Below are 25,646 nucleotides of genomic sequence, written 5' to 3' on the forward strand. Positions count from 1 at the left end.
GGTGAATGATGTCGGCACTGTGCGTAGCATTAAGGCTACTACTGCCCTTCTGACGGTATGTCAGGAGGATCATCTACTTCCTGACCGTGGCTAAATGAAACCACAGAAAGCAAAACTGTGGATAAGGGGGGATTACTGTATTACTAAGGAGGAATTCAGAGTAGAGTTTTCTTCAAGAAATCCATAATTACTACTGACTGAATATGAAGTTTCTTTTTGGGGGTGATGAAAATGCTCTGAAATTAGAAAGTGGGGTAGGGGGAGGCTGTACAACCTTGTGAATACACTAAAAACCCATAAACTGTACACTTTTTTTTAAAGAAATTTTTTTAATGTTTATTTTTCAGAGGTGGGGAGGGGCAGCGAGAGAGGGAGACACAGAATCTGAAGCAGGCTCCAGGCTCGGTCAGCACAGAGCCCAATGTGGGGCACAAACCCACGAACTGTGAGATCATGACCTGAGCCAAAGTCAGACGCTTAATCAACTGAGCCACCCAGGCACCCCAAACTGTACACCTTTAAAGGGTGAATTTTATGGTATGTAAATTATATCTGAATTTTTAGAAATTTCTTCCTGTCAATTTTCTCCACTGAAAATAGCCTTCTGGACAATCTGCTGGTCAGTTTCACTAAATGACACTTTGGAAATGCTTAGATTGGCTTAGAGCAAGTCCTCTCACTACTGACCTCCTTGGGAACCTAGAGGCGGGTCAAGTCAGTATATTTTATTTAAGTTCAGACAACACTACAACATGCATAGCTGCCAAGAGAAAGAACAGCCAAGGTAGCAGAGGAGTCTTACCTAGAGAAGCCATTTTCCTTCTCCTTTTTTATTTTTGCATCCCCAGAGGCTCTAACCTGAAAATAATAGTAACTGGTTAGTACCTTGACAGGACTAAATTTGAAGAAGCCTCGCTCTGATTTGAGAACATGTGGCCTCAATTCTTGATCACAGACGGACTTATTATTAGCAAAACTGAACAAGTAAACTAAAGGTCTTGATATTTTCCTAAGACTCATTTTTTACAGTTCTTCAGGGTGAATTATCCAATTTACTAAGAAATGTTTCCCTTCAAAATGACAGTTTTTTATCATTAAATGATGGCAGGTCCCACTCCCGCAATAAATATACTCCACCTCTCAAGGATTTGCCCTTGGCAGTGTGCAGAGAAAATAAAAAACAAAACAAAAGGTAAAGATGAAGGACAATGAGCAAGAGGTGAAAGAAGGTGTAATTTTCATTACATTCTCTTTCATATTGTCTGAATTTACCAAGTACCAACACTATTTTCTCAGAAACTAAAATAAAAATGATTTTTTTTTTTTAATGATTTACCACTCATTTGCAGCGAGATGAGCCTAGCCATTTTGAGAAGGCCTGTACTGATTATGGAACCAAAAGCCACAAAGGGCACCAGCATTACTAAGTTTTCACTCAGGAAGGACCTTCATTCAACAAAAGACCCACATGGCATTATGCCTTCTCCCAAAAACAGAATTATTTTCCCCACGAAAGAAAGCTGACATTTCCAGAAACTCTACATTCTTCATTTATCCATATGCCATTTAAAGTAAGATAACGATATGGATAGATTTGGTTCTGTGAAACTCAGTGGTAAAGGGCTTTGGTCTTCATTGCTTAAGACTGTGACTGACGCCGAAGTCTCCTGACAGAGACCTTTTCACTCAAAGGCCAAGGGATTTTACTATGCAATGAAGGTACTTTCATTACCTGCTTTTATAGATAAAGAAAATGAAAAGTACATCTCACACCTCTTCCTTCCTCATTGGAAAGAAAGTTCTGTACCTTTTCCTCCTTTCGTTTTTCCTTGTCTCTGTCTTTGTGTTTGTCTTTATGCTTTTCTGAACTTCCATCTTTGTGTTTGGTTTTCTCCTTCTCTTTGTGTTTCTTTTCAGAATCTTTATGTTCACTGTAAAAAGAAAAAAAAAGAAAAGAGTTAGCCCAGAGTAGGGACCACAAGGGTTCATTTCACAAGATCAACTCACAAGATACCCTAAGATGACATGAAACCATGGAAACTTATAATGCTTTAAACAAACAATCCTGACAGAAGGTTCAAGTAGAAGCTCTTGGCTACTGTACTTTCTTTATTCTTGTTTGATGTTTTTATGTTTTCGAAGGAGCAAAGAAACCAAAAAGAAACACAGTCATTCTAAACATACCAGGACTTTTTGTTAAGTGACAAATAATATACAGACTGGGCTTCTACAATATTCTACCAGCAAAAACTATGATGGAAGCTCCAAACTGAACAATCACATCTGAGGTGAGAGGGTAGAAACAATGACACAAAAATGCATTTGGTGACTATGTACACCCAAAAACAGCCCAACACAGTAGATGTTTCCTGCTAGCTTAACTAGGAAAGGCTCGTCCCTTCTAAAAAAAATTTTTTTAATGTGTATTTATTTTTGAGAGGGAGGGAAGGGGGGGGGGGGGAAGGGCAGAGGATAGGAAGCAGGCTCTGCGTTGACAGCACAGAGCCTGATGTGGGGTCCGAGCTCACGTACCATGAGATTATGACCTGAGCCGAAATCAAAGTTGGGCGCTTAACCGACTGAGTCACCCAGGTGTTCCAAGGCTGGTCCCTTCCAGAGGTGGCTTATAAACCCTGCAATAAGAAAAGACCTAGCTAAAAGCAAAGACATATCCTGTGCTAAACATTTAAAGCTTTGCTTTTAAAGGGGTTTGTAGACGGGGAACCTTGGTGACTCAGCTGGTTAAGCGTCCGACTTCGGCTTAGGTCATCATCTAGTGGTGAGTTTGAGCCCCACATCAGGATCACTGCTGTCAGTACAGAGCCCACTTCAGATCCTCTGTCCCCCACATTCTACCCCTCTCCTGCTTGTACTCTCTCAAAAATACATAAAATATTTTAATTCATTAAAAAACTAAAGGGTTTTGTGGACATACTGGTAACCACTGTAAAGGAACTGCTCCTCTGGAAAACTAAATATGACATTACAAAGCAAGAGCCATTAGAATGTTCATACCCTAGGAGCACCTGAGTGGCTCAGTTGGTTGAGCATCTGACTTCGGTTCAGGTTGTATTCTTGGGGTTCGTGAGTTCAAGCCTGATGGGATTCACTGCTGTCAATGCAGAACCCGTTTCGAATCCTCTTTCCCCCATCTGCCCCTCCCCCACTTGCACTCTCTCAAAAATAAAAACATTTAAAACAATGTTCATACCCTAGGATCTAGATCCTGGAAGTTTCTCTTTGGGAAATAACACTGCATAAAGATGTTATGCAGCTATCGTGCTATAATTTGTGAGCCCTACAGATATATACATACAATGCCTATGACCACAGATGGAAAAAAGGAATATATAAAATGAGTGCAACTATATAAAAGCATGCATGTGGATAAAAACTAAAGAGGCAATAAGCAAAATCCACTTTTGCCACATATTTAGGGTGGCAGAACATCAGATGACCTAGATGAGTGTTTTCTTCAGTGAGCTGGGCAGGTAGTTTATGAAACTTGTTTACTGCACCAACCAATATATTCCACAAGTTAACAAAAGGAGGGTGAACTCAAGTGCTATGCACTGGGGAGCCCACCTTAGACGCAGGAAGCTGGCAGCAACCCCATCTGACAGGGACAGTCAGGCCTATAGGCAGCATTGGCTCCTGCCTACCCTGCCACCACACACTGAATTTCCCATCTGTCATATTTAGCCTCAGCCCAGAAAAAGGAGATTTTACCAACAATGATCTCATTAGGCTATGTTCATCCCATGGGGTTTGTTCTAAAGAGATTTGGCCAGCACACCTGGGTACATAAAAGGCCAAAAAGGGAGAAACAAATGATGGCATCCAGTTAGGGGAGAGGCGCAGAAACTGGATCAAAAGGGCATCTTCTGTCACACACATCTCTTTGCTTGAAAGGAGCCTCAACTCGAGGTAGGCATTTGGGTGATAAATAAGCAAAAGCTTTATGAAATCTAGCCAGGAGGACAGAGGAACTAGTAGGAACAGGACTACAGGGTTAGGAAGATCCAGGAACTGTCAGATAAAAGAAAATGATGTCAACTTCCACTTGTTTATATACTCCCCCCTCTGTTGCTCTCATTAGGTTGTTACTTAGATGTGCCACAAAATGAAGTAACAAGTTTCTCCATAGGCAAACTTTCTGTTAACTCATGAAGGCTGAGCCCAGTTCAGTGTACTTGGAGGCATATGGTGACAGTGTCCCACCATGCTTCTTGTGCTCAGCATGATAATGATGTCACCTCCACTTAGTGTGTTCTCCTAACTGGTTTTTACCAAGATGCAATGTTTTACCAAAATATTATTCTTTACTTTGTACAAAAACGGCTCCCGACTCCCTTAACACTGTTACTTCCAGTTCTCTCCCACTTTAGACTGACTAACCAAAGAGCAAAGATGCCAAGATTGCCATGAATTCTTCAGAAGCTTACACGTACGAAATCCCATTACAGCAAACCGTGTGAGCTTACTATTCCATTAGACGAGCACTGTAGTTTTAGTGCTTTTTAAACATTAATTATAAGAGGAATTAATGGCCATCTACACAAGTTTTTGCCTAAGAGCAAAAAATTTGGAACAATTACATCCATAATACCTATGGATAAATACCTCCCCCCCACACACACACAGTAAGAAAAACTCCCACTTTCCAAAGAAGCATTGTGCTTGGTATTCTCACATACATTTCATGCAATCCTCACCTGTGAGGTGGATTTTATTATCCTCTTAGACTGATGAAGAAACAGAGGAGTCAGTGTTTCAAGGTCTAATTCAAAGGTACAATGTTAGAAAGAAGGGAAGTTGGGATTTAATTCAGTATTTCCACCTCCAGTTCAAAGTACTTTCCACTAAATCAGTACCATTACATGTCCATGAAATTGGTACCTACTACTTAAAGTAGACCGGTATTAGAGAAAGATGCATGGCCAGTCTGAGATTTGAAACACAAGTCAAAACTTTATTGTACCATCAAGCAGAAACTTTCTAGAATAGACATCTTGGGTATCTGAAATGATAAGACCTTTGGGATAGTTGTTCCTTATTTTTTCTTCCCATGAAACTAAACAGTTGATTTAGGAATCTAAGTTTAGGAACACTCCATCTTCCTTTCCACTTTCCTTTCTTTCTCAATGAAAGCAATTCCTAGAAAGAACATCAGTCTGTTTCACTAGGAAACTGGCTTTCTGGCCTTTTGGCCATCACAGCATGGGAACCTACCTGTAAGTGTACACACAGCCCTCCAGTTTTCAGCTTTGCTGTTCATTATCATACCAAACAGAGATCAAGGAAAAGAAGTCAGCAAACAACAAAGCAATGTGACAGTCCCCAGGCCACCCCCAGGAAAGTGAAAAAAGTCAATGATACTTCCTCTGTCTACATAACGAGAGGGAAATCTATTCAGGAAATTCAAAGTACCGGCTAGGTAATACCCCTTTTATAAGTCATAATTAAACCAAAGACCAGAATGAGATGGGAACTACTGATGTGACTTTCCAAAAGAAACTCACTTTCTTCCATTCCCAATCGTTTAGATGCAAGAGAGCCAGTAAGGATTTTTATACTAAGTGAGCTCAGATGACAATTTAGGACTGTTAAAAATTAGAGTTTATGAATCCCTGAACACAAGGCTAACAAGTCTACTTGTCAGGTGCTGTTCCTGTCCCTGTGTCCAAAAACAGAGAACAGAGTACTGGAGTCCTACCCCCTCATCCATAACTCCCATGCTGGCAGGAGTGCTGGCAACGAGCAAGACCCAGTGTCAGTCTTTCCTGGGAATCTACCTGAAATGGCAAATGCACGTGGGGTACAAAGACCTGTGATACAGAAGCATGTCTAAGGCTGTGCCATGGAAGGTTAGAAGCAGGATTAGGTCAGTGGTAGATAAATGGAGCCAATCTGGGATCAGTTAGACTGACTCATCATCACTGAGGATTTCCTAACATGTACCTCTTTTTCCAGAAGGCTTAAAACTAGTTTGATTTTCATGGTGGCTTAATGAGCAGCATCTTTTCCACTGATAGTGAGTTGATAACAAATTCTGACCAGTGTAGAAGAGTTCATATGTTGACTGCTTGTCTTGAGAGAAATTACCTTCATCTTTATTCTGATCCTTCCAACTTTTCCACACATAATAGACACAATGTCAGGGGCACCTGGGTGGCTCAATCAGTCACAAGCATCTGCCTCTCGGTTTCGGCTCAGGTCATGATCTCGCAGTTTTGTGAATTCGAACCCTGCATCAGGGTCTGTGCTGGCAGCACAGAGCCTGCTTGGGATTCTCTCTCTTCCTCTCTGCCCCTCCCCCGCTAGCATGGTCTCTGTCTCTCTCAAAATAAATAAACTTTAAAAAAATAGACACAATACGTCAAAGTCACAAAATAGACTTTAATATACTGGCCAATTCAGAGGCAGTGAACAGATGACTGAAACACTGAAAAAATTTCAGTGGGGTGACATAAGAGACATCAACTAGGAGAAAGGCTTACTACTGATCATAGTAAGAAACCCAAATATAAGAAAAAAATGCATTTTAAGAATGAGTTTAGTCTGGAGGAGCCCGGGTGGCTCAGTCAGTTAAGCGTCTGACTTCAGCTTGGGTCATGATCTGGCGGTTCGTGGGTTTGAGCCCCACGTCAGGGTCTGCACTGATAGCTCAGAGCCTGGAGCCTGCTTCGGATTCTGTGTCTCCCTCTCTCTCTGCTCCTCCCAGCTCACACTGTGTGTTGTGTGTCTCTCTCTCAAAAATAAATAAATATTTAAAAAAAAAAAAAAAGGAAAAAATTTAAGAATGAGTTTAGTCTGGGATATACTGAAGACCAAAATACAGACAGTAGCTAACATTCCTAGAACTTCTGTAACGGTCACATTTTTCGATGAAATATTAATTTCACCATTAGAATCCTGGGAGAGAAAGCACCAATTATTGGCTAGGTACAGAAGCTGGCTCCTTGGCTTAGGGCTCCTGTCTGTCTGGGGTTTAGATCCACCACACTAGCAGAGCCTGGACAAGCAAAAGGCAATGCCAAAGAGAACAAATGGAAAGATTCAAAGCCACATCTCCAGATTCTACCAAAAAAAGTAACCCATGCTACACTATTTTTAAAGTGACAGTGAAACCTTTGGTCTGTACCTCCTGCTGGAGCTGAGGAGACAACAGAGAAGGTTGACCAGGGTTCTAAGGCACTGAGGCAGAAGTGTGGAAGTAGGGAGATGGCAGCAAGAAGCCAGGAGGAAAAAGTATTTTCCTTTTGTCCCGGGACGGCACTTGGTACCTCTTTAGGGGAAAAAAACAACAACAAACTTGTGTCCGATATTCTGGGAGGCTAGACGTTAGCAATGGGAAACCATTTAAATCTGTTAAAGAAAACAGAAACTGTCCTCTATCACCAATAAAAATATTTAACAGATGGGACATCCGGGTGGCTCAGTCGGTTAAGCATCTGACTTTGGCTCAGGTCATGATCTCATGGTCCGTGAGTTCGAGCCCCACGTCGAGCTCTGTGCTGACAGCTCAGAGCCTGGCGCCTGCTTCAGATTCTGTATCTCTCTGCCCCTCCCCATCTCGCGCTGTCTCTCTCTCAAAAATAAACAAACAATAAAAAATATTAAAAAAAAAATTTAACAGCACTAGTGCCATCCCCCCTTCCAAGCAGTTTAAATCCTCATAACAAAACTCTTGAGATAAGTATTAGTATCTCCATTTTACAGATGTGGAAACTGAGACACAGAAAAGTAACTCATCAAGGAATACCTCTAATGAGAGTCATAAAGATTTAAACTCAGGCAGTCTAGCTTGAGTCAAGCACTGTTATGTCACCTCTCAAAACAAAAAAGAAAGACTGCTAGGGACAGAAGGAGGCTTTCTATCTTCTGAGAATAGGACTTAGCCACTAATGGCTAAGAGAACAAACTCATCCCTGCTACTGTGCCATTTCTCAAGGAAGCAGAGCACAGCCAATGGGGAATTCCTATGGGAGAGCCTAGAGAGCTTCAAAGCTATGGAAGGAGGACATTCATGGCCCCTTCAAGGAAAGCAGGCAATTATGGCTTAAGTAGCGTTTGCTAAATAAAAAATTCCAGATAAATTCAAAAGTTGTCTCTGGATCAAGAACCCAGCAGTTTCTGAAAGCTTCTAAGAAACGAAGATTTCCTCACTATTACAAGTTACTAAACAAAATCACGAGAATTATCAAAACTTTGTATTGAATGGAATTTTAGAAAGTATTTATAGACCCCTCATACCATTTGTGGCTAAGTCCTGTATCTTCCTTTCTCAAGTGTTTTCAAATGGCTTCTAGCTCCCTTCAGAATCAAGTCCCAACTTTGCAAAATAACATTTAATAGTTTTGCTTCTAGCTGTTTTTTTGAGTCCCATTTTCTATCCCACCTTCTATTAACCCAAGGCCTACCTAAATGGATTCCTTCCAGAGCAAAGCACATTACAGCCTGTCCATGTTTGTATAAAACTCTTCTCGCTGTCTCATGTCATCTTTCTAGCCATCATCTTCCCTTGTCAAGACCTTAACAGTCTTTTTTAGTGGCTAGCTCAAATCCTCTTCCTACCATGAGATCTTTAAAAATAAATTACTACAGTTCATTATAATAGGGCTAGACAGAATTGAAAACCAGGGCTCCAAATTGGATGTTATCAATTAGCAACTACTAAACTAGATTCTAAGATTACCAAAACTGACAGCTCTACTTTATCTGAATGACACTCTACTAGGATTTAAGGTCACCATCACCACCACCTCAATTATTTAGTATGTTAAACTTTCCAAAGACCTTTTATCTACCTAATTCCACTGACTTCTCCCCCCAACAAACCTGAAAGGCTTACCAGACCAATACTGCTATCAACAATTGACCAAAATGGAAAACAAGATCCAGAAAGAAATAAAATGGTTTGAATCAGGACACACAACTAGTAAATGTAGGACACATAGTAAATGGTAGAACCTGGACTCTCAACTTCTATTTTTTGTGTGCTTCTACTATATAACGTTGACTCCCACGTGAATGGTGGTGGTACTTCAGTTTTGTTTCTCAACTACTCAACTTTACCTACCTACTTAGGTTAACTGTCCCCCCCGACATGCTGATATAGGGATCTGCAGATAAGTGGCAGGGCGTTGGCAAATAGCTCACAAAAACGAAAGCAAAACGTCTTTTAAATTTGATTCCTTTAAGAAAACGTCCCCTGAGAAATGGATACTTAATCCCAGTGTATTTTCCTAAGATCATACATTCCCTCAATTCTAATTCAGGTAGAGTTTGAAACTGAGGAAAACAGAAACCAAAAGCATCCTTATCCTCACATGTTTCTCACACTGTACAGATTAGCACTGCCAACATGGCTGGAAAAGCACTTCCCTTACTATTTCACAGCAAAGCTTTTCTATCTTCCCTGGCTTTCCACAAATTTGTCACTCCAGCCTGAGTGCCAGGCTCAAAATTGGCCAGACACGCACAGTCAAAAACCAGCAGGGACTGGGGTGGGGGGAGGGACTCTAGCAGGAGGAATCTTGTTTTTAATGTATGATAGTCCTTTATTTCTAAAAACCAACCCCCCCCCCCCAACACACACAATTGCTTTTAATAATGTTGTTTACATAACAGGTCCAGTATTAAAGATAATTTATGGCTAAGATTGTAACTTTTCAAGAAAGTATCCAGTGAGATCCCACAAGCCCAGTGATTCCTCAGCATTTAGAAAGAATATTCCTTTTGTTTCTTTTGACGAGATTTATATATATATATATATATTTTAAAAGGACCTGACGGGCTCAATATTAATGCTAAAAGAAAGAAGCAGTGCCAGAGATAAATAATAGAATAAATTATTTTTATTTGACTTTGATATAAACTCTGTGTTATTACGGGCCAAAAAGGCAGCAGTCAGAGATGGGGTTTTCATAGGGTCGGAACTTAATGAGATTAATACTTCTATTACCAAAACTTTCAGGGATTTGGGGCCCAAAGAGAAGAGGCAGTGCCTGAAAGGTCTGGCATTTTAAAACCTGAGCTGCCAACCACTGCATATAAGAAAGAAGTGCTTGTGTTAACGCAGTTCAGCTATACAACTAACCTTTCTCAGGGAGATTTTTTTCTTTTTACTAGAAGGAATAATGTAGTGGGGAAAAAACACAACTCAGAAGCTCTGGTCTCTCATCCTTGCTCTGCTACCACACCACCATGTGACTTCGGGCATGTCACCTCAGACTCTTGACCACACAAAGAGATAAGATGGAATGATCTTTCATACCCTCTCCCTTATTTTGTACCTTAAGTAAGAACAATACAGGAGAATGATCTCCCGAGGGATGGGATGGGTCCACATCCCGTCCTGTCTCAGCAGAAAGGCTGGTTTCCCTTTCTCTGGCATTCCAAGTATGCAGCACATGTTACTGTGTGGGAGAAAGAGGTCTCCTGGACCTCCTTTGGGTCCTAAGTGTAGCCTGAGAAATAACTGATGCTAATATCTAACAGAAAAGAAAAGACACAGAAACACATTAGTGTAAAACTTGTTTCCTTATAACAAAATCATGCCAAACTGATTAGCGAATATTGGAATCAAATGAAGTTTTAAGAAAACACGTTAATAAATCTTAATTATTCTGGGCTTTTGCTACAGAAGGAAAATGAAGAAACCCAAAACTACTAGAAAGATCAGAAGTCACTTAAAAAAAAGGAACACAAAACTGAAACAGGGGCACACAGATGGCTCATCAGGTTAAGGGTCCGACTCTTGATTTCAGCTCAGGTCATGATCTCATGGTTCATGAGTTCAAGCCCTGAGTCAGGCTCCCCACTGACAGCACAGAGCCTGCTTGGGATTCTCTCTCTCTGCCCCTCCCCTGCGTGCATGCTCTCCTCAAAACAAATGAACTTTAAGAAAAAAAAAAAAAAAGGGGAACACAGTGAACAGGATTTTAATGAAATATAAATATATAATCAATTCACTTGCTTTGTTGCAAAGAGGCAGTATGTCAGTAGAGGTCAAAACAGGAAGTATTTAGAAGTCTGCTTACAACACATCATCTGGTTAAACTGTCTTAAACTTACATGTGAATTAGAGATCCAGGGCTAGATTTAGTCATTTACTAGATTTAGTAAACAGAAACTTGGGCCAGGTTTTTCAATGCCTCTTGGCAAATACAGGCTATTATTTCTTAAGTATTTTGATAAAAATGAAGAAAATATTAAATGAATTAAATGAAATATTCAATGAATTTGCCTATGCTATAATCTTGGAAAAGTATGCTTGATAGATGTACAAAATACCACCTCCTCCTATTTGTGAAACTGTTCACAGTTAAAGAGCTCTCACAATTAAAGACTCCTCCTGACTCCTCTGAGTCCCCTCTGAAATGTGTATTGATGCACAGGAACTGAAGAGGAGTTAAGAAAGGTTAGGTGACCTAATGAGCAAGGTCATGGGAGACCTAAGCAGAGGGACCCGGATGAGGCCTTCTTCTAGACAGAGGCAATTAAGCTACATTGGGCTTTCCAAGAAAAAGGACACCAAAATAATATCTTTTATTTTTAGAAAGGAAGTTTTGGTAAAACGGAGCAGGGCCAAACGGATGTCCCAAAGCTTTTTATGCCACTTCTATCTAATCTTTTCTCACACAAGGATAAATTTTGGTTGGTGAAGTCAGATGTACCAGAGAAAAAGGGATTCATCTTAAAAAGCTTGTTTTAAACATTAACCTCCGTTTTCTCTTAAGATTTGTTGGTGGGGGGGAGAGGGGGGACAGATTCATGCTAACATAGAAATTAGCATTCTTTAACAGCGAAAATTTTCCTCAGGATGAAGTTCTTCGTGGTCAAGGATTTCTTTTCTATTCTTTTCTTTTTTTTGGTATTTCATATCAACCAGCAGAAGAGAAGCACAGCAGGCAGGATAAAAATACTTGTTTCACATGAGCCAGCAATTCTACTCCTAAGTATTTACCCTAAGAATTGAAAGCAGGGACTCAAATAGAGACTTGTACACCCATGTTCACGGCAGTGTTCTTCACAACTGCCAAAACGTACTAACAACCCAAGTATCCACCAACATAGGAAGAGATTTTTTTTTAAATGTGGTACAGACACACAGTGGGAGTATTATTCAGCTATAAAAAGGAATGGAGGGGCGCCTGGGTGTCTCGGTCAGTTGGGCGTACGACTCTTGATTTTGGCTCAGGTCATGATCCCAGGGTCACGAGATCGGGCCATGTGTTGGACTCTGAGCTGAGCATGGAGCCTGCCTGGGATTCTCTTTCTCCCTCTCACATTCTCTCTCTAAAAAAATTTAAAAAAATAAAAATAAAAAAGGGTATGGAATCCTGATATGCAACAATATGGATGAACCTTGAAAACATCAGATTAAGGGAAATAAGCCAGACACAAAAAGGATAAATATTTTGTGATTCCACTTACATTAGTACTAGAATAGGCAAATTCAGAGACAGAAAGTAGAAAAGAAGTTGCCAAGGGATGGGGGTTGGAGGAGAATGGGAAGGAATGGTTTAGTGGGTTTGGGATAATGAAAAAGTTCTAGAGATGAACACTGGTGATGGTCGTACAATACTGTAAATATACTTAATGCCATTTTGAAAGCGCAAAACACATTATGTATATTTTACTAAAAACACAGAAAAAACCTGCTTGAAAAATGGAAGCGCCAGAGGGAACTATCTCGTCGAAGATTAAGAGTATGTGAAAAGAAGAGAAGATGGCAACTAGTGTACCCACAGGTCATCCATGCACTGATCCAATACATGCTAGGTAAGTGCCAGCTATCCACCAGGGACTATACAACGCCTTGAGAATGCAGAACAAAACAGACTTCAGCTCTCTTCTGAGAGACTTTAAGAGTCTAATGGGTAATACAAAGAAGTAAAGAGACAATTATAACACCAACACAACTTGGCAATTACTGTGATAGGAATGTATTCAAGGTGTCAGAGAGGACACTGAAGTCACACTCAATATGAGGGGATGGGCAGAAAGGATACCTGAAAGAAGTAAAGTCTAAGTTGTAACTAAAAGAATGATATTAAGAGGGCAACAGAGTAACCCAGAAACAGTAATCGCATATTTTAAGGCATATTTTAATAGCACGTTAAATTCAAATGAGATTAGGGGCACCTAGGTGGCTCAGTTGGTTAAACATCCAACTTCAGCTCAGGTCATGATTTACGGTTCGTTAAGTTTGAGCCCCCTACCGGGCTCTGCGCTGACAGCATGGAGCCTGCCTCAGATCCTCTGTCTCCCTCTCTCTCTGCCCTCCCCCCACTTGCACGTGCCCATTCTCTCTCAAAACTAAACATTAAAAAAAAAAAAAGTTTCCCAAGACTGGATATGGAATATGAGAGAAGGGTAACTGGCAAGAGAAGTAGCAGATGGAGAGCCAGAGAATTGCTACGTGCACTGGAAGGAGAGGAGAAAGGTGGCCAGAAAGGTGGAAAAGGACAGATGCATGAAAAGCAAGGAAGCTGGTTTTAAGGAGGAGGGCTGGGCCCAGAATATAGTGTATCTCAGAAAATGCTCTAGGTGTCAAGAATCTGTATTCTGCTGTTGTTGGTGGAATATTCTATAAATTCCAATCAAATCAAGTTAGTTTGTGATGTTCAAGTATTCTACATAATGATTTTTCTCTCCGCTTACACTATCAATTGACAAAGACTTAGCAAAATCTGACTATAAATTGTCCATTTCTCTCTGTAGTTCCATCAGTTTTTATTTTGTGTATTTTAAGGCTCTGATATTCATACATAAACATTTATAACTGTTATGCCCTTCTAATTGGTCCCTTTTTATCTTTATGAAATGAACTTCCTTATTCTTGGCAATACTCTCTGCTCTCAAATCTACTTGGGTAGATGTTAATACGGGCTGAACAACTATAAACTGGAGAAGAAAAGATACACGTGAATGGAGACTGGATTCAACTACTGATATTAAATTCACCAGAGTAATGAAAATGGAAACTAGATGATCGAATGGTAAGAAATTAGTGAGTGGTGGGGGAAAAAAAGACCACAGGAGTGGTAGATGATACATAAAAGCAATGTCCCCACTAGAGAAAATTTATCTGGTTATTTAAAAAAAAAAAGTTTTTACATGTTTTTATTTATTTTTATGAGACAGAGAGAGAGAGAACGAACGAGCAGGGGAGGGGCAGAGAGAAGAGGGAGACACAGAATCCAAAGCAGGCTCTAGGGTTGGAGCTGTCAGCACAGAGCCCAATGCAGGACTCGAACTCGTGAACTGAGAGATCACAATCTGAGCTGAAGTTGGACACTTAAATCGACTGAGCCACTCAGGCAGCGCCCTTAATCTGGTACTTTTAATGATTCATAGACTTATTCATAAAAGGAATTCGTTAGAAATATCTTAACATTTTTTAGTGGCTCATAAAGAACAGACTTGGAAAAACAATTCTCACTTTTGACTTGTCTGCAGACAATATGCCAAGAATGATGCACTTCTAAGAAACTCTAGGCTGGAGGTACTTATTCCAACACACAATTGATCTTTATGTTCCCTTTTAACAAAACTTAGGCCACTCTGAGGATATCATATAGCACTGTTCCCCAACAACTGCCTTTAACTTAAAATGGAAGCATAAGTCCTCAACAAGGGGTCCCATATCCAAAGATATGCAAAGTCTTTGGACTTAACCACTTGCTTCCTACATCAAAAAATGGGAGCAAAGCAAAAATGAAAACATCTTTCTGAGGCTTGAATCCCTGAGGTAGCACTACTGAGTTTCATTTATATTGGGGGTCACTGGCTTCTGTAAGAGTTGAACCCTTCTGATAATCTCATGAAACTAAAAAATGCTCTCTCCAGGAAAATCTCATATATCCAACCTTTGCAAATGATTTCAGGGGCTCATAGACCATGGATGCTCAAGGTAAGAAATTTTAATTTATGCCTGTTTAAAGTACAGAAAGAATATATAGAGAGTCTCCAATCTAGTCATGCCTTTTTATCAAGCAAAGTTCTCTGGACCTCATGTGTTACAATGAATCCATAGCGGACTTAGTTAAAAATTATATTTCTAATGAAATATATATTGAAAGAGGATTCACCATACTTGCTTTGTAAACCCTGATGTGAACAATAGCCTTCCCAGTAAGGCCGAATTATCAAGGCTATACTCTTAGCAACTCTGGAATCAAATGCAGTCTCTGCTTACTTTGCTATCCATGCTATTTACCCATGGCTCAAGTTAAGGCCTATTCCAGGTGAGCCAAGCCACAGTCAACCCACTGCCAAATGATGAAGGACTTGCTGGTTTAACCCTTACCTGTTGCTATGCTTGGACTTTTCTCGGTCCTTTTCCTTGTCTTTCTTGTGTTCTTTGTGCCGGTGTTCTCGATCTTTATGTTTATCTTTGTGTTTATGAGAATCTGCAACCGTAAGAGATGAGTCAGTTAAGAAGAGTCATAAGCTATCTCCTGCCCACCTATCTTGACAAGTTGGTCAAGAAGCACAATGACACGACTCAAGGTAGCCATAATAGCACACTCCACTGGAAGGAAAGATTTCACAAAGCCGCCCAGACAAGGCATCCCATTACCCTGCCTCTAAAACCAAGACATGTGTGGGGCGCCTGGGTGGCGCAGTCGGTTAAGCGTCCGACTTCAGCCAGGTCACGATCTCACCATCCGTGAGTTCGAGCCCCGCGTCGGGCTCTGGGCTGATGGCTCAGAGCCTGGAGCCTGTTTCCGATTCTGGGTCTCCCTCTCTCTCTGCCCCTCCCCCGTTCATGCTCTGTCTCTCTCTGTTCCAAAAATGAATAAACGTTGAAAAAAAATTTAAAAAAATAAAACCAAGACATGTGTTATAAACATGAAGGGGAAATGGGAATGAATTCTACTATAAAAGGATGTAACAGTTTGGCATTCTTTTCCCTGTATCTGGTAGTATTGAGACTAAGTCATAAATGATACAAAAGGATAAATCTTGAACACTGACTCTCGAGATGCTAATCTACGTAAGTTCTGGAAAATACAAACCTTAGGAGATATGCTTTTAAATCAACTTTAACAAAGTATAATTTCTATGCAGAAAACATACACTTTTAAAGATACAGTGTGGTAAGTCTAACAAACATATGCACAGGTGTAATCCCCATCACAATCAAGATTTAGAACAATCCCATCACCCCCAGAATGTTTCCCTTGCATCCATTCCCTGTCAATCCCCATCTTCCCCCCCCAGGCCCCTCCTGCTGAAAGCAACCACTAATTTGCTAGCACTATGGATATGTCTAAAGTTTTATATAAATGAAATCATACAGGATTTACTGTTGTGTCTGACTTCTTAGCATGATACTTTTGACATTCATCCATGTTGCTGGATCTATCAGCAGCTGGTTAAGATTTTACTGCTGAGTGGAATCCCACTGTTATGGATATACTGCAATTTACTTATTCACTTGTTGATGTACATCTGAGTCGTTTCTAGGTTATCATGAATGAATCTGCTATGAACATTCATATATAAGTCTTTTTGTAGACATGTTTGCACTTCTTTTGGGTACATACTTAGTAGTGAAATCACAGGGTTATATAAGTATATGTTTAACTTAAAAAAAATTTTTTTAACATTTATTCATTCTTGAGAAAGAGACAGAGCATGAGCGGGGGAGAGGCACAGAGAGGGGGAGACACAGAATCTGAAGCAGGCTTTAGCCTCTAAGCTGTCAGCACACAGCCCAAAGTGGGGCTCAAACCCACGAACCGTGAGATCATGACTTGAGCTGAAGTCAGACACTTAACCAGCTGAGCCACCCAGGCACCCCAGTATATGTTTAACTTAATACAAAACTGCCAAATTGTTTTCCAAAGTGGTTGTACTATTATATATTCCCCCAATATGCGTTAAGAGCTCCAACTGCTATAAATTCTCTAACACTCAGTACTGTCTTTAATTTTAGCCATTCTAGCAGGTATGTAGTGGTATCTCACTGTTGTTTTAATCCAGCTTCCTAATAAAATAACGGGCATCTTTTCACATGCTTACTGGCCACTCATGTATCTTCTTTGGTGAAGTATCTCTTCGAATCCTTCCCTCATTTTAAAAACATTTGTCTTCTTGGGCATCTGGGTGGCTCAGTCAGTTAAGTGTCTGACTTCAGCTCAAGTCATGATCTCACAGTTTGTGGGTTCAAGCTCTGCACTGGGCTCCACACTGACAGTGCAGAGTTTGCTTGGGATTCTCTCTCTCTCTCTCTCTCTCTCTCTCTCTCTGTCTCTCTCTCTCCTTTCCCCATGTGCACGTGTGCTCTCTCTTTCAAAATAAACTTAAAAAAATATGTATACACACACACACACGTACATATACACATACATATCTGTATGTATGTATATGTATATATATACACACACACGTATGTATATATATATACATGTATGTCCTCTTATTGAGTTTTATAAGAGCTCTTTATACACTTTAGATTACAATTTTTTGGCTGGATATATGTATTGTAAATTTCTCCTAGGAATTTTACAGAGGTAAAGGATAGGGCACATTTTTAAAATTATAAAGATATCCAGTTGCTGTAGCGCCGTTTCTTAAAGAGATAGCCCTTTCCTCATTGAACTGCCTTGACCTATATGTTGAAAATGAAGTGACCACATAATCTTAAGTCTTATTTCTGGACTCTATGACACAAACACACTATTTTGACTACTATAGTTTCACAGTAATTTTCTTTTCACAGTATGTTCTAATATCGGGTTATAAAAGTAGTTTTGTTCTTTTTCAAAACTGTTTTCGCTGCTCTACGTCTTCTGCATTTCCATGAAAGTTTTATATTCAGTTTGCCAAATTCCAAAAAGAAGAAAAAAACAGCTGAGAAGTTTGTTTTCACAGGACAATGTGGAGAAGTGACATAAAAAAATCATTAGGTCTTTTGATCTGTGAACATGGTATCTCTCTGCATATTTATGTTAGTGACTCTTAAATTTTACTGTGTATGAGAATTATTCCAAGGGCCTATTAAAAATGTGGCTCACTGGGCCACCATATTCACCAATGCTGAATATGAATCAATTGGAAGTTTATGTACCCAAAACATGTGTGGTGGTTTTTTAAAATCTGTCCAACAGATTCTCTGACACTTCTCTGTTCAAGAAGTGTAGCCTAATTTTCTTCTCCTTGAGCATAGGCTAGATCTGGTAACTCGTTCCTAAAAACCAGGATAAAATGGAAATGTCAGTATGAGACTTTTACCACCAGGTCATGAATGGTGCTGGATCTTTCTTCTTGCTCTGGGGGGAGCCAGGTGCCATACTGTTAGGACACTCAAGCAACACTAGTGGAGAGGCCCATGCAGTGAGAAACTGAAATTCTAAGAACAGCCATCGGAGAAAACAATCTCAGAAGTAGGTCCTCCAGTTTCAGTTATGTCTCCAGACAACTCCAATTTCATGACAGACCCTGAGCCAAAACCACCCAGCTAAGCTGCTCCCGGATTCCAGGCTCACAGAAACTACATGAGAAAACAAGTGTTTGTTGTTTTAAGCTATAAACTTTGAGGTAACATGTTTTGTGTAACACATGTTCTGTGTAACAATAGATAACAAACAATAATGTGCAGGCAATGTGCATGCTCATCCCATTCCTGGCTCACAGCAAAAAAAGCCACATTTGGCATAATCCACTAAGCAGCTATCCTGTGCCAGGCCCTAGAGAAACAAAAATTTGATGACCATATCCCTAGCTATAAGAATTCTCATCCCAAAAAGATGGGAAAAATAAAATCATACGGTGTCCAAAAAAAAAAAAAAAAAAAGAACTTAAACCCAATCTTCCACTTAGCACACAGAACCCTCTAACTTCTCGAAGTCTCAAGACTAGAATTATAAAATGCTGAGTCAATCCAATACACAAAGGTGGTGACCCCTGTTTACGACAAAAATAAATACCCACATTATGTCTGCCCCAAACTAACAACATACGGTTAAAACCACAATAATAACAAAACATGCCACCAGCACTACAACCTGGAATGAAGTCTGTGTGTTTTGATTTTGTTTACGGGTCAGATTTAACAAATAAGAAACAGAACATTAGGATCTGCTATTATGGCCAGAGTAATGGCAAGGACACAATATTTTTTTTTTTTAATTGCTCTATGTATAAGTTAACACATACATTGTTAAACAAACAATATTAAAAAGACTAGAAGACAGACACCCAAATGTTAAAAGTATCTCTCTGTGGTTGGTAAATTTATGAGAAAACTGAGATTGTGTTACTTTCTTTGCCTTGTTTTCCAATTTTTGCCCATGATGAATCACTTATATAATAAAAGCTATTTTTAAAAATCACCAAGATTTGCCAAATACTCATATACACAAGGAAAAAGTAGTTTAATTCATTAAAAAGCACTAAACTTAAAAAAAAGGAAACTAAGTAAAAGATGAACTGAAAGTAATTCCAGGTAGGTTTCAGGGAACTATTCTGCCAATAACATTATCTTTTTAAGGGCACAAAACTTCAAAACTGATTTTAAAGCCAGGTCAGGTCTTTTAAAGCAATTGCTAATCTATAAACTCGTAACTAAAATGTCTGGTAAGAAACTTAAGGCTGTAGCTAATAATCCAATAATATAAATAAGACTCAGGTCAAAGATATAAAACCAAGTGCCTTAATTTCAAAAGACGTTATTACATATCTATCGTATCGATCATATGCTCAAACTGTGCTATGTGTGACATGACAGGTACCAGAAACTCTAATTAATATATGACAACTTCAAATATGTGAATGGCTATAGTATAGCTCCACATGGCAGGCTGGGTCCTCCGAGGAGAACTGACAGAGAGGTAAAATGAGACACCTGCAGAACACCAACAGTGTATAAACAAACACAATTACCAACTGACAGAGAAACTATAGAGATGATCTACACCAGGTAAATTGATAAATAACCTCTACAGATGCATACAGAAGTACTTCCAGGTAAATGATATCTGGAATTTGCTTTAAAATATGCTCAAGGCAAGAAAAAAAATCAGGGGGATACGGGGAAAGATGAAACAAGATTGGCAAAAAGTTGAGTTACTGAAGTGGGGGGGGGGGTAAGATACATGGAGTTCATTATACTACTCTCTCTACTGCTGTTCATGTTTGAAAGTTTTAATAATAAAAAGCTGAACACTATCTTTAAGCTTCTTCCCTTCCAATCCCTTACTTTTTTGTGACATAAGGATACAAGGAGAAGACTAGCGTAGCCCAAGAAAGGATTTGTGTTAAGGAGCAGAGAGAGAAAAGTTTGATAGATAACATTAACCCAAGAGCCAGGGTGTCCTACTCTAAGGGTGACAGGGAGCCACTTCAAGCAGAAAAGGAACAAAATAAAAGCCATACTTAAAGAAGATTAGTTGAAGGGCAACATGAATGGAAAGGTAAAATCAAAATAACTAGCTAATGGTTTTTTAATCAGTCTAGGAAAAAGTGATAGCAAGGAGTGGAGAAAGAAAGGGAAAATGTAAAAGCATGCTGAAGAAAATGGAAATAGAACCCAGTTCCAGGAACTCCACAGATTGTGTACAGTAAATACATTCAGAGGAAGAGTCAAAGAGAACTCAAAGACTGGGTGTAGGTGATTAGGGGAACAAGGTGCTTTCACAGACACAGGAAAGCTGTGCAGAACGAAGATGGGGGTCAGGGGGAAGAATGGAGAAATGATAAAACTAACTCAAGTCATATTATACTTAGGGTAACAGTAGACCAACTACAGATGTTGGTCAGAAGAGAAGCCAGTAAGTGAAAAAGTGAAGCCAATAAGGGCAAACTGATCTATGTCCCTCATGGTGAAAATATTTATAGAAAGCAGACTAAAGGCCTTAAAGATCACTTCAATAAGTATGTACCCCTTCCCCTTAACTGAAATTCATCTAAGAATAGATACTGTTAAAATGTTTTAGAGAAAGGATCTTGCCACTTTAAGCATCTGTTAATGCAAAAAGAATGGTGTTGAACTTGACTGATAGATTAGAAATGTAAGATGTAAACCACTACATATAAAATCCCTAGAAAACCTCATTGGTTGTAAATTCAGGTCACCTAATAACTTGACAAAAACTGTTCCAAAGGCTAGCATTAAAAATTTTGAGAAGACATGGGGGGATGACCCCTGAAAGAAGGCAGCCTTGAGGAAACAGGCTAACTGCTAATTCCTTTCACTGACTTCACTGGAGTTATAAAGACAGATAAGTAAATGAACAAACAGAATAGCAATCAACATCTCTTGCCAATATTATCTAAGGTGTTCCTTAAAGTTAATAAAGATTTTAAGTAAAGACACTTCCAAATGACGAAAGAGGAAAGTACCTGTGTGTCCTCAGGACATAATTCTCAGGATAAGTTGCTGGCTAGCATAACATAAGGATTTGATGGTTCGTGTGCAAAAGAAAAGGAAATCTTTTACTACTAGATTCAGAATTATATTCTTAGGGTTAATTCAGGTACAACCATTTTTAATATATTATTAAATCCAAAGCGTCCCTGCTGAAGATTCATCAGACATGAGCTCAACCCTCAAGGAGTTTACAATCCAGTAAGATATTTAAGACATGGAGCCAAACAACCACGGCCCAAAGCAAGCAAGAAAAAAGGGGCACTAACATATGTGCCAGAACCATGCTAGAGTGCTCAGAAACACAGTTTTATTCAATTTTCTTACGACTCTTCTAAAAAAATATTCTCGCCGTTTCACAGAAGATAATATTAATAGCTATCTCCTATTAGGTGAGTTCTCCATGCAAGTTAGTAGGCTTCACATGTCATCTCTGGTTTTTACAACTCTGGGTGGTGCCAATTTCCTCAAATCTGAGACACATTTTTGCCTCTTTTAACATCTTAAAAGTGCACATAGTTCATTAACCTCTGTGGAGGGGGAATTTGGCAATGTCTAACAAAACTAACTTATACACAACTTCTTTTAACCCAGCAACCCGTATCTAGGAATTCAGCCTGAAGACACACTCCCAAGAAAGAAAATTTATGCTGCTCCATGCATATGTGAAGGCAGAGAAAACCTTTTTAAATTTGAGACTTGCTAAAATAGATTAAATTTCGTTTAACCCCCAAAATCTCAAATGTCAAATGATTAACATTAAAGCAACAGTGTTTTTATTGCATCATGATGCTCATATTCAGAAACTATGCAAACTTTTTATAAAGGTAGTAGACATTTTCCCAAGTCTACACATGAAACATATGGATGTCATGACCTCCCCATCTCTTAATTGATGGCAGAATTTTCTACTTTACTGCCCTCCTGCTATCTTTCATTAAGGGTAGTAAAGCAGTAGAATTACTTAATTTATGGACATTTTGAAAAGAGTCTTAAGGGTAAAGATAATTGGGGGTGCCTGGGTGGCTCAGTTGGTTGAGTATCTAGCTCTTGGTTTCAGTTCCAGTCATGATCCTGGGGTCATGAGATGGAGCCCCGGGTCAGCCTTCATGCTGAGCATGGAGCCTGCTTGAGAATCTCCCTCCCTCCCTCTCTCTCTCTCTCTCCCTCTGCCCCTCCTCCCAGCTTGAACACATGTGCTATTTCTCTACTTTAAAAAAAAAAAAAAAAAGAGTAAAAATAACTGAAACAAGGCTTAATGACTCCTTTGTTTCCAAGTGAAAAGTAGAATGATGAGGGGAAACAACCAGAGAACAAGAAGAAATAAAGAGCCAGGGTCCAAGAGGGCAGTGAGGAGTAAACTTAGGCTCCCTGGAGGAGGCAGTGTGTGAGCTAAGTCTTACTAAAGGCAAAAGGGTTAGCAAAGTAGAAGGAGAGAGGGCATTCTTGGCAGATGAACAACTGAAGTCAACTGTCAATTATTACTGTTTGATTTTGCTGAAAAATTCATCTTCTTCATGACTGAGCAAAAATTAAGTGCGATCTACTTTCTGCCAGCTAGGAAATGACAGAGTTGATTCTTGCAAGGGGCATATTAAAAAAATAAAATTCCAGAGTTATATTTAATTTGCCTCTCGAAAGCCATGTGTTCCAAAAGCAGTGTCTTAAAAAAAGATATAGATGCACTCCTACTTCTTGTAGCTTTAGAGTTCTAATCTTCTGCTTAGATAGAAAGGAAACCAAATACCTAAGAATAAGAAACTTCAGTATCAAGTAAGTCCAGCAAAATTCAATCCAACTCTTATCAAGTCCCTGAAAGCTGGTCTAATCCCAGGCTCACAATGAAGCTGCAGGTTTGGAAACCAGGTAGAGAGTCAGCTCCATGTTGTCAAATCAGTGTCAAACCAGGCATAAGGAAAGAGTTCATTCCCCATTAAGAAAACCAGATACACACACACACACACACACACACACACACACACACACACACACACACATTAGATGAAAAACAAAGCCAAAAGACTTTGGTTAAATATTTTCAAGAATGATGCAGTAAGCACAAAAAATCATGGCTAAACCCTAATGCTGATTACGGACGTTACAGAGTAGCACAGAATGCTGGAAGACAACTTCTGAAGGAAGCTGGAGGAAGCCGACCAGTTTAACAGAATGAAAAATAGCTGATTCAAATTCTTGTCCACTTACTGTATGACCTGGGGTAAGTCACCTAACTAGGGGCGCCTGGGTGGCAAGGTCAGGTTAAGCGTCCAACTCTTGAGTTTGGCTCAGTTCATAATTTCACGCTTCAGGAGTTTGAAGGCTCCTGTGCTGACAGCTCAGAGCCTGTTCGGGATTCCCTCTCTCTCTCTCTCCCTTTCTCTATGGCCCTCCCCTGCTCACTGCTCATTCTCTCTCTCAAAATAAATAAATAAATAAATATATATTTTTTTACATCACTTGACTATTGGGTCTATAAGAAGGCAGCACAGGTCAATGATTAAGAGCTTCAAATCTCTGTTGATCATCAACTCAGATACCTGTAGCCTTAGTAAATAAACTCACCTCTCTTACAGATGAAGAAACTGGGGTTCAGAATATTTAAGTGACCTTATTTTATCTGAAAAGTCAGTCAAATTCCTTGTGTATGGTTGTAATGGAATTCCTGGCTAAGCGCCACAAAATTACAAACTGTCAATTACGTACAACTATTACTGACCCCTCTTCATGATTAATTTACATAGAACTAAATCAAGCCTACTCAATCATTCCAAATAACTCAGAGTTCAGGTTCTACACATGCATTTAAGGCAGCAATCATGCCCATTCATCTTGCACAACAAGCCAATGACAAATAAAAGCTTATCTGATTTTCTTACCTGTCTACAGATCCAGGTAAGAAAAGCACTTATGAAGAAATAACAAACCGACTGGCTCTAACAGTCTTGTACCCAGAAGTCTAAAAAACCTACAAGTTTTAAGGGATGTTAACACCAGTTAACACCACCTGCATGGAAACATTTGCATTAGTTTAGCTGCAATCAGTAGGTGGCTAACAGTATTTGCCAAGCTTATTCTGCTCAGGGTCTCTAATGCAATCACTATTCAACTCAAGCATAAACATTTACACTATGAGAAAAGGCTAAGGAATTGGCAAATGTTACTGATCATTTTGTCAACTATTCCATGACCTTCAAAAGCATTTGCCACTCCACCATTCTCCTAAACTATTAGGGTAATCAGATCAGGGCAGGAGAGAAGAGTCCTCTGCTTCCTTGTAAACAAAGGCAGAGACTTTTCTGGTATAAAGAGCTCTTTGCCATGTTTTGAGCCAGACCTCATTTTCGATGACCTTTAATGACAAGTTTTGAGACTTAATGCAGCTGTATAATATGATGGGCTCCTCCTCCAAAGACAGTCATCAAGTGTATGAAGGATGGGGATGAGGAATAGCTATTCAACCAAAAGCTGCCCTCCCCAAGGAGGCAGTCACAATACAACTTTGCCAAAGATAACCTCATCAGAGATGATACATAAATACACAACCACTGCGTTAGGAAGGTGGGCACTGGAATCATTTGGGTGAAAGCACGGGGTGAAGAAATTAATTTTTTTAAAGTTTATTTATTTTGAGAGAGTGCGCACGCACATGCAAGTGAGCATGAAGGAGTGGCAGAGAGAGAGAGACACAGAGAGAGAGAGACAGAGAGAGACAGAGAGAGAGAATCCCAAGGAGGCTCAGCACTGAACCTCAGTGCAGAGCCCAACTTGGGGCATGAACTCACAGAACCAGTATATCATGACCTGAGCCAAAATCAAGAGTTGGATGCTTAACTGACTGAGCCACCCGGACGCCCCAAAGAAATTAATTTTCTAAAGAAGATATTCATCACCTGCTGCTCATTTATTAAATCACGTTTACTGGGATAAATCCTTGCATCTTCTCCTTGCTCCCTCACTTTCAAACCTATGGATACCACATCCCCAGAAGCTGGAGTTTAAATAAAATCAACACTTCTACTTAATACTCTATACCCAGTATGTGCCAGCACTTTGAAAGTTTGTCTAGGACAGATAACAAACTGGTTTTGGTGATAAAAGACTGGTATCCGGGAGTGTGGTCAGTATCAAGGGTGTGTGAATCTCCCCAGGAACTTAATGCCAAACTAAAAGCAGGAAGGAAAAATAACTGAGGGGTGCAAGAACTCTACCCTTCCCTCCCCCCCCAGCTCTCTAAATTCAGACTTTACCAATGGTAATCTGG

The 25,646-nt window shown here is 39.7% G+C and overlaps 1 protein-coding gene across 1 annotated transcript in view; it reads right to left on the bottom strand.

Annotated features, from left to right (window-relative positions):
• Window positions 1-25,646, bottom strand: part of TOP1 (DNA topoisomerase I) — a 95,199-nt gene that overhangs the window by 47,347 nt on the left and 22,206 nt on the right. The window contains exons 3-5 of the mRNA XM_045444604.1: window positions 15,320-15,422; window positions 1,808-1,931; window positions 803-858 (exon numbers count right to left, since the gene is read on the bottom strand). Of these exons, the coding sequence (XP_045300560.1) occupies window positions 803-858; window positions 1,808-1,931; window positions 15,320-15,422 (283 nt within the window). The remainder of the gene's footprint in view (window positions 1-802; window positions 859-1,807; window positions 1,932-15,319; window positions 15,423-25,646) is intronic.

This window comes from Leopardus geoffroyi, chromosome A3 (genome assembly GCF_018350155.1).
Source record: "Leopardus geoffroyi isolate Oge1 chromosome A3, O.geoffroyi_Oge1_pat1.0, whole genome shotgun sequence".
NCBI classification, from domain to species: domain Eukaryota; kingdom Metazoa; phylum Chordata; class Mammalia; order Carnivora; family Felidae; genus Leopardus; species Leopardus geoffroyi.